A 14,364-nucleotide genomic window follows, 5' to 3' on the forward strand; every position below is an offset into this window, starting at 1 on the left:
ACTGGCTAGAGGTAACAAAAAACTGGCTTTATGCTGGAGATATAGAGTCTGAGTAGGCGCGTACAGGAGTAATGCTGGCTTGTCTGTATGTAGTTATTTCTATATACACTTAACATTGTTTAAGAAATGCTCATCTGCCTGAGACAACTCATGCAGGTGGAGGTAAACCAGGTGTTAGTTTAAAACAGTAATTTGCAAAAACTCTCAACATGTGACATGCAACTAGACTATGGAAGAACAAAACCACCTGCTGCATTTAGGATACATTTAGAAAGTCTTCAGTTGGTACAGGTTACTCCATTTTAAGGTCTTCCTTCTAATAATCTGTACCAAATGCTAATTAAAAATGCTTTAGGAAAGGTGTTAATCACTTAGTAGCAACTAGGCTCACAAAAATTTTCATTCTTGGCACTACTGCTTCCTTTCACTCTAAGATGGATCAAGAACTCTAGTCTCTTGGGTACATGCTCAGATTTCAGAGGGAGCAGATACAGCTGGCTGTATTTCTTTGCCATTAAAAGCACAGAATATTCTTATAGCAAGAGCCAAAGTCTTTCTAACCTTGAAAAACAGCTTATAACAGTGAAATCTTTACTTCCCAGTCAGTTCACATTCCCATGCCTGTAGGTCTAACCACAATTAAATCCACAAGTGAATATGAACGTATCATTTATTTGAGGTGGACAATTCACATTGTTAAAAGTCACAGGTAACAAATTTTATCTTGAGTTTGAATCAGATGTTTATTTTATAGTTTTCAGGGGCAGCTTCAGAGAAAGTAAAACACAGAAGATAAGCAGGACGCATCAGAATCAGATGCGGTTGAAGAAAAAACCTAAAATATGAACCCTCAGAATGCAATTTAAACAGCAGAAAGAAAAAAATCTGACTTGGGATGAAAAAGATGCATCTTGAAGGCAATCCACTGAATGGCTTCTTCAATTATTTATTGTTTAAAAAGTATGCAAACCATGGCACAGGCATATCCAACCCTTTCAGCTGTGAGTAAAACAAAACCTTGTCCTAACATATTCATTGCATAAGTCTAAAGTAATACACAAGAAAATTCAAGTAAAGGATTGTGGTCTGAAGTAAAAATTCCATTTCTTATTTAAAAAAAATGAGAAGGCTATCTGTTTTTCTTCTCTCCATCCACTGGTTGATCCGTTTCAGAGTCATATTGGCATTTTTCCACACATTTCCTAGGGAACCAGCCTCGTTCTCTTATCCCACCTTAAGACATGAAAAGTCGCATTAACTTGGGACAAAACATGACCCACTACAGAGGAAAAACACAGGACTGGAAGAGACATCAAGAGGTTACCTAGGTTATTTTCTTCTCCAAGGCAGGACATCTAAGTCATTCCTAACAGCACTGCCTGGGGATGCATGGATTCTCTCCCACTGCCTAAAATGTTTTCCAGTGCTCTACCTTCCTTACTATGAGAAAAAGCTTTCCTAATACCCTGTCTGAATCTTTCTGTCTATAATTCAAGTTCACAACTCCTCTTTCTACACACCAGAGACACAGGAAGCAGCTAACAACCTTCTCTATGCAGAGATTCTTCTTTTTTGCAAGTGTTGACTCATCTTAAGATTATGATTGACTCTTTTTTCCTCAGAACTGCTACTTAATCATTAATTTTTCCATCTTGTTATAGTGCAGCTTGTTATTCCTGCCTATGTATAGCATTTTGCTATACGCTCTTAACACCTCATCCTTTTTTTGAAGCCTAGTTCTCCAAAATGCCAATGTTATTTTGAATTCTAATCCAGCCTCTCAGTATACACCAAGTTCCCCACCCAGACCACATTTCACCCGTTTTAAAAAAAACATTTGATATAGCACAGATATCTCCTGCTAATCTTCATAATAAGCAACGCAATACAAACTATTACCATGCTCATTTCAATGACTCATTTAGGTTTGATGTTTGAAAGAGTTCATTGGAGTGAGCTGCCGAAGCACTTCTAGTCCATGAAGGTCTCAGACCTCCCATGAAAAGCATGGACACTTCCAATGTAGTGACTGTTGGCTGCCTCTCTTTTGCCAACACGGAATGTACATGCAATGTATTAACAATTGTTTGGAAGAGACAACAGAATCCAATGCACCCTCTGGCAGGTAAGATTTTAGCTGAGGGCTAAAGTAAAAAATGTAAAAATTTCAATGCAGGTGGCTGTGATGTTGTCTCTCTGCAGACCAGCAGGAGTCTTTAACATTTTTGATAGCTGTAATTGTTAGTTTCGTTAATGCATGTCAAAGTCCTTGGAAATGATCCCAAACCAAAGACATGATGTCTCCTTGTTTTTAAGATGTACAAAGAGTAATCCCAGGTCTTATATGTATATGGAGTGTTTAGGTAGGAAATCTGAATGTGTTTAAGAAAGACCACTATTTAAATACCAAAAAAAAAAGATATCATTAACCTCTTTAGAGTCTAAAAGGCTAACTTTTTCTTAGAATATGAAGTAGTGTCCCCCTTCCCACTCAACCTTCAATAAACTACTAGATGAGTGTTCTTTCAGTCTGACAGATTCATTTAATGTTTATCAAAACTGGCAAGTCTACCAGATGTAATGAGTAAAAACTGTGGATGTGGTTTTAAAGGGGAGAGAAGCCAATGCCAATAAGGTCAGTCATTATACATTTTGAGAACTGAACATGTGATATTGTCCACATTTCTAGACAGCTACAAAATTGATTTGTAATTTTCAACAGCAAAAGTGAAAATAACTGCTTCATACCATCAGCAGCTGAGTCAAGAATCTTCTCACCATACATCCAGTGTCTGGGGAAGAAAGCATAATAGGTAGTTAGATGCCAGAACCCATCTCAATATTTCTTTTAACCAAACATAAATGTGTGGAGCCACTAACTTTAAGCCTCTTGTGGCTAAAATCAGATCCCCTTTACTTAGTGCAATTCTAGGTTCTTCAGTGCATGGTGTTGTGAAGAATGTTTCAACACCTTTAGTCACAGGACAGCAGACACCACTGTAATCTTCTACTGCTCGATACCGCACCTACAAATTTGAACAGAACACAGCAATATATTATTGTAAAGAGTTATGGCCTTGCTGAGAGTTTCATAGCAAAAAATCAATTCAAGCATACTGTTAGATTTGAGCATAATGACAACGGCTGTCAAAGGGACTCTAAATTCTAAATTAACTGCTTAGCAATGAAGCACAGTCATCTTTGTTATCACATTTCTTACCATCTGGAAGCTAAGGAGCAAACGCAAAGAAAGCTAAATACTAAGTTTAATTAAGCAGAGGTTGCAGCACACTGTTTGTGTAGCAACACAAAGTCTTTATTTAATTGCTAAGTTTAAAATCAAGAAAATAAATAGTCTCAGCAATTACTTACATTTATTTATACTGATATTTCAAAGTCATTTCAGACCAAACTTCACAAATACTTACGCTTCTTACTCGCTTGTCTGCTTTCTGTTTCAGTTGCTCTATCTATAAATGATTATAAATACAAATTTAGGCAGTGTTTAGTTTAAGACGACTCGGGTATTCAACACAAAATGAAGTCAGGTATCGAAACCATTCAACAAACACAGGAAATATCATTAGCATTCAAAGGCACTCACAAAAGCATAATTTTTTTAGTCTATCAAAAATGGGAGAATGTTTGACAGAACTCCTGTTCCTTAAGTATATGGTTACTAGTCAGTCTATTTTAGTTATTTAAAAAGCTGGTATATTACTGCAAAGGAAAGCAGGCAATTGGATAGTGAGGAGGATTAACTTGAGATATCATCAAAGATCAATTACTGTCAAACTGTATTGATGACAGCCATCTCTTACTGGCCAATCCAGGCCATCTCCCTCAGGAATCCCAGACCATGTAAACACTTGCTTGAAGTTCTTCCATTTACTTCCCGTGTCATAGGGAAAAATAAAGGTCTCACCCGTTTGGTAGTACTGGATTCTGTCTTTGGCCTGGAAAATAATTAAGAAATACAGTACATAAAAACATACCCTACAAACTGCAATCGAGCAGCAAATATTAAGAAGGCCAGGTCATAAGCCCTGTATGGGTCCATGAGACCTAAAGGCAAACATTTTGAGGCAAGAGCAGTAAATTCCTGCTATACTAACCAGGCTTTTAGAACTACTTACAACAATCATGACATTTAGAAGCGTGTCTGGTTTGGGTCCCCTGCCCCACCCCCCCTGCCCTTTACTCTTTAACAACAGTCAACTGGCTACACTGATTAATCCACTCCATGCTCTGATTTTATTTTATGGCTTTTTTTAAGGACTGATGCCTGACTATTTCTCAGTTACATATAAAGACTTCCACAGCTCAGGATTCTTTGATTAATGATCATAATTCAACACTGGTAATGTCTATTCCACCTCCAAGAATTGCATATACAGGCATGCTCTGAATCTCCCACATTCTGCAGTCATGAACTTTTCATTCTTTCAGTAACGATGACATCTAGTGGAGCAGCCACAGAAGAGTTGATCTCTTTGTTGCAATAATGTCATTTTTATTAAACACTTACGTATTACAGTCTGTGTTCAGTTTTCAGAAGGGACATATTAGCAGCCTGTGTTTTACAGTAAAAATTTTAAACAGATTACTCCAAATTCTTCTATATAGTTGTAACAGGGTTTTCTTTCATTTATGTTCCATTGTCCTATTATTCAAAGGTCTAATAGGACTTGGATCTAGCTAAGCTAGATTCCGTGCAAAGAGAAGGCATTACAATACTTAGGTACTTATACATAGTCAAGATTCTCAAGCTAATTTTGACACAGAATAAAAGAAAGACAAGATAATAATGAAATGTTTGTGGACTTATTCAAAATAACCTGGTAGCACTGAACTAGTTTCTAAACATTGAGTCAGTTTTGCTTCCTCTAAACTCAGCTTCTGCTGCTTGGCTATGTTTCTTCTGAAAAATCTTGTGAAAACATCTATAAAGATATGGAAATCAAAGAGAAATTTAAAGGAGAGAAGACTAGGTATCTCATTATTTTCTAGTACTTCTTCAAAATCAAGGAAAACCCTCACAAGTTTAATCAGAGAAGTAGGAAATGAGGAAAAATCACGAGCCAAAACATGCCACCTAGAATGGGTAGGGGAGGTGGACAATTAAAGACACGGGCAGGCATAACGAGAAGCAAAGACAACTCAAGTTTCAGACGAACACACCCACATATTCCAAGCAGATAAGCAAAGTCTTTTAAAAGCAAATATTTTTCTATGTTCACACCAATTCCCCCAAACAAAAAAGAAAAGAAAAACCTATGCAGTTAAATGATTTCTCAACTATTTCAGTGAATTTCAGAGACAGTAAAGCAAAAGCTGGTTGTACGTGTTAAGTCAGTGGTGAACTGAAATGACACCTTTGGTTAAATCCAGAGAGCAGAAACAAGAAATTGATAAATATGGAGAATAAACTTTGTAACAATACGGTACAAGAATACGGTAATAAAAACTTACCTTTTCTTCAATCCAGGACTCGATTGAAGTTTTATTTGTCAAAATTACTTTCATCTAAAATAAAAAGCATTAAGTGAAATTAGTGTTGATTTTCTGCAGAAATACATCAGCTAGGCAAAGAAAACTTCATTTAACAAACCAAATTTGCTTTAAAGAACAAAGCAACCTTTACAGGCTTAACTGAAACATAGAAAACATTCAAAATTAAGATTCAGCATAGATACATGCTAATGCTATCCTCTAGAATTATACACTTAGACAGTATCACACCGTATTTCCGTTTATGCTTAAAATGTGTATTTTTGTTTCCTTCCAAAGATCTCAAACATTTGAAGTAACAGATCAGGCATATTTATACCTATTTTCAAGGACAGATAGGGGCACGTACTCCTGAAATACCAAGTATTTTGCCTTTTCCAGAGAGTTTATAAAGCCCATCTCATGATTCCTTAGTTCATGAGATTTTCACCTCCAAGTTCTCCCATGAAAAATAATTTTAAAAAAATTGTGGTAACAATGGAGGAACTGGGAGAAAGCAACATGAAACCCTGAAAAAGTTACGTAGCAACATAAGCTCTAAAAAACTGCTCCTATCTCAATCCTGAATTCTGTTTCTGCTCCACAATAGGCAAAACTTACAGCTTTTAACTTCTTTGTAACAGAAGTCATACACTTACCTGGATAATAAACAGCATACCAACAGCAATAGTTGTTCCTAATGCCAGTCCTAAGGCAAATAAAGATGCAGCAAATGCAGACAGTCCAAAGGGAATAATGGGTCGAGGGTCTCTTTTGGCTGCACTCATGTCAATCTTCACAGAACTCCACCCAAAAGATATCTGCAAAGGGAAAATATCATTCAGCTCTAGAACATTCCGACTGCCGAAATGAAACAAGTTACCAATAAGAAATCTGGCTCTGAAGGTAAGTGTCCAACTTCTGACAGGTTTGTAATGCAAGTGGAGTAATTAAGAAAAAAAAAAAAAAAAAAAAGAGAGAGAGATGCATTCAAAAGACTTTTCCTCTTCAGAAATACATTCTTTGCTAGATGTAGGCCTTCTCTAGATGGAAAGCTAAACCAAAATTGCCGTCTTGCAAGCTCCAGAAGTTAGGCCCAAAATCGGCAAGAAAATCTGGACTCTGGCAGATTAACAAAAACGCATTCACCAGTTTCAGATAGAAAATGTTTGCATAGCGCAGTACCCATTTTCAATGCAAATGCTATAGGTTTTCCTCTGAAAGCTTTAGCAGATAGCAGTTCTCAACATTATCGCTCTGCAAATACAACACACAGCCTTTATCTGTTACACTCAGTTGATGTTTTCAAGCTTTTCATTGCAACCACAAAGGCTGAAATCAAAGCTCGTAATCTTAACCATGGACCTGAGATAAGGGATGTATTCCAGAACAAGTTTTGCACATTGTTGCTGCAGTTAAATTTTTCCATTTAAAAACAAATCCAACATAATTTATTTTTAGTTCCAAAAATAATGTACTTTTTTTTCCCTTGAAGAATTGGACAGAATTCTAAAAAAGTGGCAAGAAAAAGAAAATAAATAGCATCTAACTTGTGTGTGGGAAATAAATAGCAGCTAGTATCTGTGCCAGCCAAAACACAGCCTGTCTCTCTCTCTCTCTCTCTAAAGTGCTACTCAGAAACTGTCTTCAGTCAATGCAAAGCTCTAGGAAACTCCCAGTGATTATGACAAGCAACAGGAAAAAACAAAAGGAAAGAAAATAGAAACAACTTTCTCTGAATCTTCCTCCAAGTAACGAACATACTTCTCACAGGCGGAGAGCAGAACTGAGAGTACATGTTGAAAGAATAACAAGGAATTCCACATGCTGCTTCTCAGGAAACCAAACTGTCTCATACTTCCAGAGATAAATTACCCATCTGACTTAAATAATATTTTAAGCATTTAATTATGTTTTCTTACTCTGTTGTAAAGCTGAGTGTACATAGTCATAACAAATATGAAAGAAGCATGAATGCATCCCAGTGGAGCTAAGAGGAGAAACAGAGTGAAAGATGCATGATTCTGGTATCCACAACAGTTGTTGATCCAAGGACAATGGTGATCCATCTTCATGACACATCTGTGAATAATAAATATTGATTAATATAAAGGACATATATGATGTTTTTCAAAAAGCTCAAAGAAAAGGACAGCTAACTTTCTACTACTCAACCTCCATTCATTCATTTAAACCCACCAATTTCTGACATCAACACAGTAGTTTCTTTTTTTATTGCTATCCAGAATGATATTTCACATTGTAGAGTGAAAGAAAGCAAAATAAAAAGTGCTCCCAGGTCCTACCCTCCCTAATTATCCCTCCTCCTCTCTACTCAAACTTGCTAGTTGCTAATAAACACCGCATTCCAGAGCCAGGAGACAGGGGCCTAGGAATGGGATGTGTAAGAACTATCAACACAATAATTAAGCACTAATATTATTGACAAGTTTTTTAAATAAGCACACCAGGAAAATAAAGGAAATATCAAATCCCCTGTGAACTAATTACAGAAAGAACATAGAAAGATACGCAGACAGAAGTGTGTTAATGCCTCTTTCTTTTCAGAAGTAGACCCTCTGAAAGCTTCATCAATTGCTATGTATCAACCTTACACCACTGTAAGTCCTTTCCAAAAATCTATTTAACACGCATAAACACCCTAAAGACTGTGGGGTCTTTATAAATATAAAGCTGGTTATTTTGGTTTAGCTTACAGGTGCAAGAAAACACCCGATAAAAGATTTGTCCACATCCCAAATTGCATTGATTTAACTTAACAGGTGTAAAAGTCACTAACTGTAATGTTGCAATTCATCTGCACCAAACCTAAGTGATAAACAAAGGATTGAATTACACAAATATTCAGCTCCTCTGAAAATGAAAGTTAATTGTTTTGGAACCACTGACCTCATTACCTTTTAAGCTAGTCCATTCCCAATAGGAAGTTCAGTTTCTCCCTTTTAAAGAATTAATTATTCTTCATTAGCATATGCTCAATTGCCACTGTACAAGTTCTTGAACACGCAATTGTAATTATCAGCACAAGTGTTTCTGAAGAAGTTCCTAGATCTTAGCTAGAAACTTCACCCGGGTTCAGATGGGCCACAAGAAGTGACTCCATTCATGCACTGAAACTTGCCATAGCATAGAAGACCTTCAGCAGTAGTTTAAGCTACCTACTTCACTGCAACAGGCTAGAAATACAGGTGGAATGAGTTAGTTTGGCCAGAGTTGAGGGGGCAGAAAATTCTTAAAGCATATCAGCAAAATGATTTGGAGAATGAGCTGCAGTTTCTTCTGTTTCATTTGACAAAAGCTAAATCATTTAAAGAACTTGCTTTTGCAAAGACCATCATCAGGATCTGCTGCCATTTTCTACTAAGTCCTCAGTGTAAAGACTGTCACTCAAGGAAAGGAATCTAATTTTAAATCTCAGGATAATGCAGCCAAATGACAGCACTGCTCTACAGTTTCAGTCTCTACTTCCTAAAAGCACGCTGACTGCGCATCTTGTGTTTATAGAAATAACAAATGAATGCGTATGTTGCAATATCCTTTTACCATGTTCTCCAATTGTCCTTCAGAGGAAGACTTGTCCAGTAAACCCACGATAAACACAACTACAGCCTGGCCTGCAGACATCTGAAGTGGCTTGCTTTTTTGAAGCTGCACTAAATTCCAGTGCAGCTATTTATAATAAAAGTGTTCTTTAGCTCAAAGCAAGTCTGATGGAAGACTAACACATAACAAGGCACAAACTTTTTAAGTTGACCCAAAAGGCTTATTAGTTCACCTAACATGCTGACTCCCCTCAAGAAAACCTTTAGTGAACAGTAAAGAACAGTCCAAAATTTCCACTCAAATCAACATTTAATTCCCATTAGGAAAGATGACAGAATAGGCTTTTCCACTCTCTGAGCAGGTGAATGTTTGGACTCAGAACTTGAAACAGACTGAAAGATTTTTAGGTATTTACCCAGGCTCACTTCCCTGAAACCGTACTGCAATGTTTTGTTAATACCGTCAAGAAGCTCTTAAGAGGAACTGATGTCAAGCTAAAAAGAAAATGTTAGAGACAGATTTATTTATTAAACTAAAATCACAATAAAACCATATGGAAATCATACAACTAGAAAGTAGAAATATTTGAAACGGGTACAGTGTTCATATGGAAGGCTTTTAAAAAAGCACAATACAAGACTTGGAAGAATAAACTACATTAATAGCTCATCATCATATTTGAAGCTGCTTTAATATGGATTTAAAATAATTTTAAAGAAAGACAGTACCTGTTACACTTTCGACAGTGGTGGGAACGTGGTGCCTTATAAGACTGACACACTTTACAGTATTGGAGATACATGCAATCCTGAGATTTTTCCTTTAAACAGAAGAATAGGAGTGTTAGACATATACATAATTCTACTGGCAATATATACCTTGGCACTCTCCTAACTTAAGCATCTTTGCTTTCTTCCTGACAGGGTGTGTTTCATAACCCAACCCTATTTAATGGTAGGTGGCGAGGAAAGAAAAAAACAAAATGAAATAATTTCTTGGCTATCAACACAGCCATCTCCCAATGTTGAAAGTGCTGGTTGCTAAAAGAAATAAACAATTCTTCCATCAGGAAGAGTGACTGTACAAGCAGGCTTTCATAGTGAAGTTCTGAGAGTAAAAAACAGCATGATGCCTTTATAATTTTAAAAAACAAAACCTTGTGCACCTTGTCTCTCCATTTTATACCATAAGCTAATTTAGGCTTACTACTAAGATACAGTACTGGTAAGCATTAATGTTCAACTAGCTTTTGTTTGCCACTCTCTCTTACACACACACATACACCAACTACAGCAAGATGAGAGACAGAGAGAGTTGTAGACAGCAAGTAGTAATACTGGCCAAAATCTTCAGTTCATGAAGCGGAATACGCAGTTGTCCTGCTAAGACTACATCAGGATCCTCTTCTCACTAGACTCTGTCCTGAGAAATATTCCACAAGTAGAAATGTAATTATTACTAATCTTGCTATCATGCCACTGGAACACAAACTCTGGCCAGCTGTCTTGAGATACTGAATCTCTATCATTCTGGTCCTTGACTACTACTCTTCCAAGAGATTACTGAAACAAAGGAAATGCAAATTTCTACTTTGACTTATAATACTGTACTGAACATAAGATAAACGTGTAATTTTCTGGCTCACATAAAAAAATTAAATTTGCTAAATGAAGTTCTTCCAATCCTTATTACTAGCAGCAAAGTCTTCAATACAACAGTATCTGCATGAGCGTGCAGGTAACCCTGAAGTTCTCATTCCCGGCTAACAGTACTTGTTTCCTGTTGTTTTGTTTTGAGAAGCATCTATAAAACGTAACGAGTACTGCCAATAAAGAAGCGTGACCGTTCAGCCCCAGATCACTGTGACTGACAGAACAAGGAAGGGATGGAGTAAGCTGGAGCGTACTGGAAACGCTGGAAGCAGCAGCAAAGCGGGAGAGGCAAAAAGGGAAGATGTCGAAACAAGATAAGGAGAAAGGAGTGGCCCGAGGGGCTGGCTGCATTCTTCGGGGAGAAAGGGGAAACGGTGGCATCGAAACATACGCGATTTCTACCGTTTTTCTGATCCCTGCACACACTCCTTCCAGAGAGGCCGGCCCCGGCACAAGGGCAAGCCCGCCGCTCCCCCCGCCCGGCGCCGCCGGCCCCCGCCCCGCGCTTCAGCCCGCGGCCCGCCGAGCCCGGCCCGGGGATGAGGCGATCGAAAGCCAGCGCTTACCGGCGTCCACCCCAGCGGGACGTACCCCGGGCCGACAAACATGGCGCTGAAGTAGTTGTAGAGGATCATGACGGTCCAGTTGAGGAGCATGATGAAGTTGACGCTTCCCCCGGCGGTGTCCAGGGGCCAGTACCACAGAGCGGCGTCCGCCATGGCGGTGACGGAGCACACGGCCACCACGGCCAGGGCCACCAGCGGCCCCCAGTGGCACAGCCGCCGCGCCCGGCGCAGCCCCCCCGGCCCGCCCATGCCCGCTACCGCCGCCCGGCCGCTGCCGCCCGGCCGCCGCCGCCGCCGCCGCCGCGCATGGCTCCCGCCGCGCTCAGCCCCCCACCGTCCCGCCGGCTGCCGAGAGAGAGGGAGCGCCGTGAAGAAGGGGAAGGGGAGGCGTCGGGGCCCGCCAGGCCTCGGCCCCGCCCCGCCGGCCCGGGGAGGTGGGGGGAATGGAGCCCGCGCTCGCCTCCGCCCCACCGGCGCCTCCGGGGCAGCCACCGCCCCCCGGCAGTCCGTTGGCAATAGGAGCCCGCCGGGAAACAGCGGCCCGCCGGTGGCGCCGCAACCTCGTCCATCCGCCCCCGCTCCGCTGAATGAGCGGGGTTACAAGGCGGGGCGCGGCGGGCTGCGGGGTCCTGGGTTGAAGGGCGTGAGCGGGCCGCCGCCTCCTTCTCTGGGCCTGGGGCTGCAGGTCGAGCCTCCAAGCGAAGACCGGCAAGGCGGCAGCGGGGAGCTGGGTCGTGCTGGTTAAAGCACCTGAGCAGGGGCGGAGAGTTTTGCCGGAACCTGTGGCGAGGCGCCCGGAGGCGGGGGGATGCCTTTGCGGGTAGCAGAACGCGGAAGCGCCTCTGTGCGAGGCGGCTGAGCGCGGCGTCTCCGCGGAGCGCAGCGGGGCCGCGGCTTCCCCCAGCACCGCCGCCGCCATGTCCTCCGATTTCGAGAGCTACGAGCAGGACTTCGCGGTGCTGACGGCCGAGATCACGGGCAGGATCGGGAAGGTGCCCAAGCTGGTAGGAGGTGAGCGGCGGGTGCCTGTGGCGGGGCGGGGGGGGGGTGTGTGTGCTCGCCTGCCGGCGCGGAGAGGCCGTCGTCGCCCGGCGTGCGGGGCTCCCACCTGCGCAGCTCTCCGCCTTCACGGCTGTGGCTGCGCACCGCAGGCTCGTCCTTCCCGTCTGTAAGAGCCTCTCCGGCTCCCGGAGCCTCCGGCTTCCCAACAGCAAGCGCTTGGGGTGGTGGCGGGGGGTGTCAGTTGTCTTTAGTGTGGTCTGTCTCTGTGTTCCGTCAACCGAATGTGTTTTCTTGCTCCTTACACAGCAGAGTCAGGATTCATCTCCCTGCACATCTGTTCAAGCAGCGAGTTGTTTCATGAAATGTGTTGAGAACAACCCGAGAGAATATTATTTGCTGGTCAGCTGCAAGGATCAGCCCTTCCCTTCTGACTTGCTGTGGGGCCACGCAAAGTTATGCCAGCGCAACTGAAGGGCTGAGCAGAGCAGGGGTCAGAGCTGGGTGGACGTTTCCTGTACCAGCATTGCTACTGAATGTTTTTTACTGTGATCGTGCCACAACATCAATAACAGAAATCAAGTCTTTTTCATGTGGCATAGGCAGAATTTGTGCATGATTTAATCCGAATCTGTATTTTTGCTGCCTACTGTTAAAACATTTGATTTGGATAATTGACTGCGGTGACTCACGTGTAGGAGCAGATTCAAAGAAATTGGTGTTCGTTTACTTTAATAAGTTTGTCAGTAGCCTGCAGCAATCATGGCTTGATTCGTGATGTATCCCTGCAGTAGAAACAATAATGTCTATAAGAGTGTTAGGGTAGAAAGCTGAAAATTATAATCTCTTTAACCAGCCCAGCTCTATCATCTAGCACATATGAATCACTGCCCTAATAGAGGGGTCCTAGTACGAGACAGAGGGAAGCTGAAACTAGTGGATTTCTCGGCTGTCCCTCTTGTAGCTCAGCTTAATGTATCTTCTGTTTCCAGGTCATTAAATATTTCTGCCTCTGCTTCCTGTGCACATTTCCCAAAGCTTTAGGATACTTAAACTGTAGGAGTGGATATCATATAAGGAGGGAATAAACACACACTAATGGTATACTTTTCCATATAACTAAAGGAAAAAATATCATGCATCCAGGACCAAAGAATAGCATCCTACTTTTAGAGTGGGAAATGCATCATGGAGTGATGAAGTAGTGACTCGAAACAGGATTCGAGGTAGGTGGTCAACTAAAACATATTATCTCAGTGCAACGTTAATTCAGAGGTCCAAAATAGATCTGAAATGAATAAACAGGGGGATTTTGAGTAAAAATCTGTCTGATTCTGGAAAGTTATGTCCAATTCTAATCTTAGCAAGTTAGAAAGTCTTCTGATAAATTGGGGTTCAGTGACCAATCACAGCATGATTAAAGGACAGGAAACTATGCCTTTTCATCGGCTTAACAAAAGCTTTTTCTGTTTTGTAATGGAGACTTACAAAATGAAGAAGGGGGGGATCCAAAGAGTTCCTGTGATTTAAATTTAGAACTGGTGTAATTTAGTCTGCTCAGAAATGATACTTAACCTGTAAATGGTCACTGGAACAATTTACTGAGGGGATGCAGTGAATTCTTCACTAATGTAAAGTACCTAATCAAGGCAGTATTTTCCACTGCCTCACAAAGGGTTGTTCACTTTTAAACAGTATAAATTTAAGGACCTCTTGTAGGAAAAGGGAGACATCATAAAGACACTACTGGCTCCTCTTCTGAAAATCAGTAGTGCACCCTGATTTATGGAAAAAGAATAGAGATTTAATTTCCTAATTGTATAGATTTTGGAAGTCATCAGTGTCTGTTCAATAGTAGGAAGAATATTCTGCTTAGTAGTAGTGGATTTCCGTAATCCTCTCCTTGAATCAGTCTCCCTTATTCACTTAGGGAGACTTTGGAGCTTAAATATGAGATGTTTAAAGAGTATTGTCTTAAACAGTGACAAAGCCTAGAAGCAGCAGGCTTTGAAATCATGATTCTTTTATGTGGCCATTAGAAGTTTTTTTTAGAATTTGCCATCCTCTCAGAGGAGAAAGAATGTTCCCTGCAG

The 14,364-nt window shown here is 41.0% G+C and overlaps 2 protein-coding genes across 8 annotated transcripts in view; one reads left to right on the forward strand and one right to left on the reverse strand.

The window, feature by feature from the left end:
• Window positions 1-652: 652 nt before the first annotated feature.
• On the reverse strand, window positions 653-11,521 carry ZDHHC6 (zDHHC palmitoyltransferase 6). Of its 2 annotated transcripts, none has more exons than XM_076339014.1 (10): window positions 11,273-11,521; window positions 9,783-9,874; window positions 7,413-7,572; window positions 6,150-6,311; window positions 5,473-5,526; window positions 3,789-3,956; window positions 3,429-3,470; window positions 2,881-3,026; window positions 2,749-2,792; window positions 653-1,233 (listed from the first exon to the last, which is right to left on the reverse strand). In XM_076339014.1, exons 1-10 carry the CDS (start codon window positions 11,519-11,521, stop codon window positions 1,130-1,132), a joined length of 1,221 nt encoding a protein of 406 aa, XP_076195129.1. In that variant the 3' UTR covers window positions 653-1,129. The 2 variants fall into 2 exon arrangements, with proteins under 2 accessions (XP_076195129.1, XP_076195130.1); XM_076339015.1 differs by having other exon boundaries at window positions 3,822-3,956; window positions 11,273-11,491.
• A 324-nt stretch (window positions 11,522-11,845) lies between these two features.
• VTI1A (vesicle transport through interaction with t-SNAREs 1A) overlaps window positions 11,846-14,364 on the forward strand; it is a 282,907-nt gene continuing 280,388 nt past the window's right edge. For 2 of the 6 annotated variants that reach the window (XM_076339019.1, XM_076339022.1), the window contains exon 1: window positions 11,852-12,283. In XM_076339019.1, coding sequence (XP_076195134.1) covers window positions 12,190-12,283 — 94 coding nt within the window. In that variant the 5' untranslated portion in view covers window positions 11,852-12,189. Of the gene's footprint in view, window positions 12,284-14,364 lie in introns of all 6 variants that reach the window. The other 4 variants (XM_076339020.1, XM_076339017.1, XM_076339021.1 and 1 more) reach the window with 4 other exon arrangements.

This window comes from Aptenodytes patagonicus, chromosome 5 (assembly GCF_965638725.1).
Source record: "Aptenodytes patagonicus chromosome 5, bAptPat1.pri.cur, whole genome shotgun sequence".
Classification (NCBI taxonomy): domain Eukaryota; kingdom Metazoa; phylum Chordata; class Aves; order Sphenisciformes; family Spheniscidae; genus Aptenodytes; species Aptenodytes patagonicus.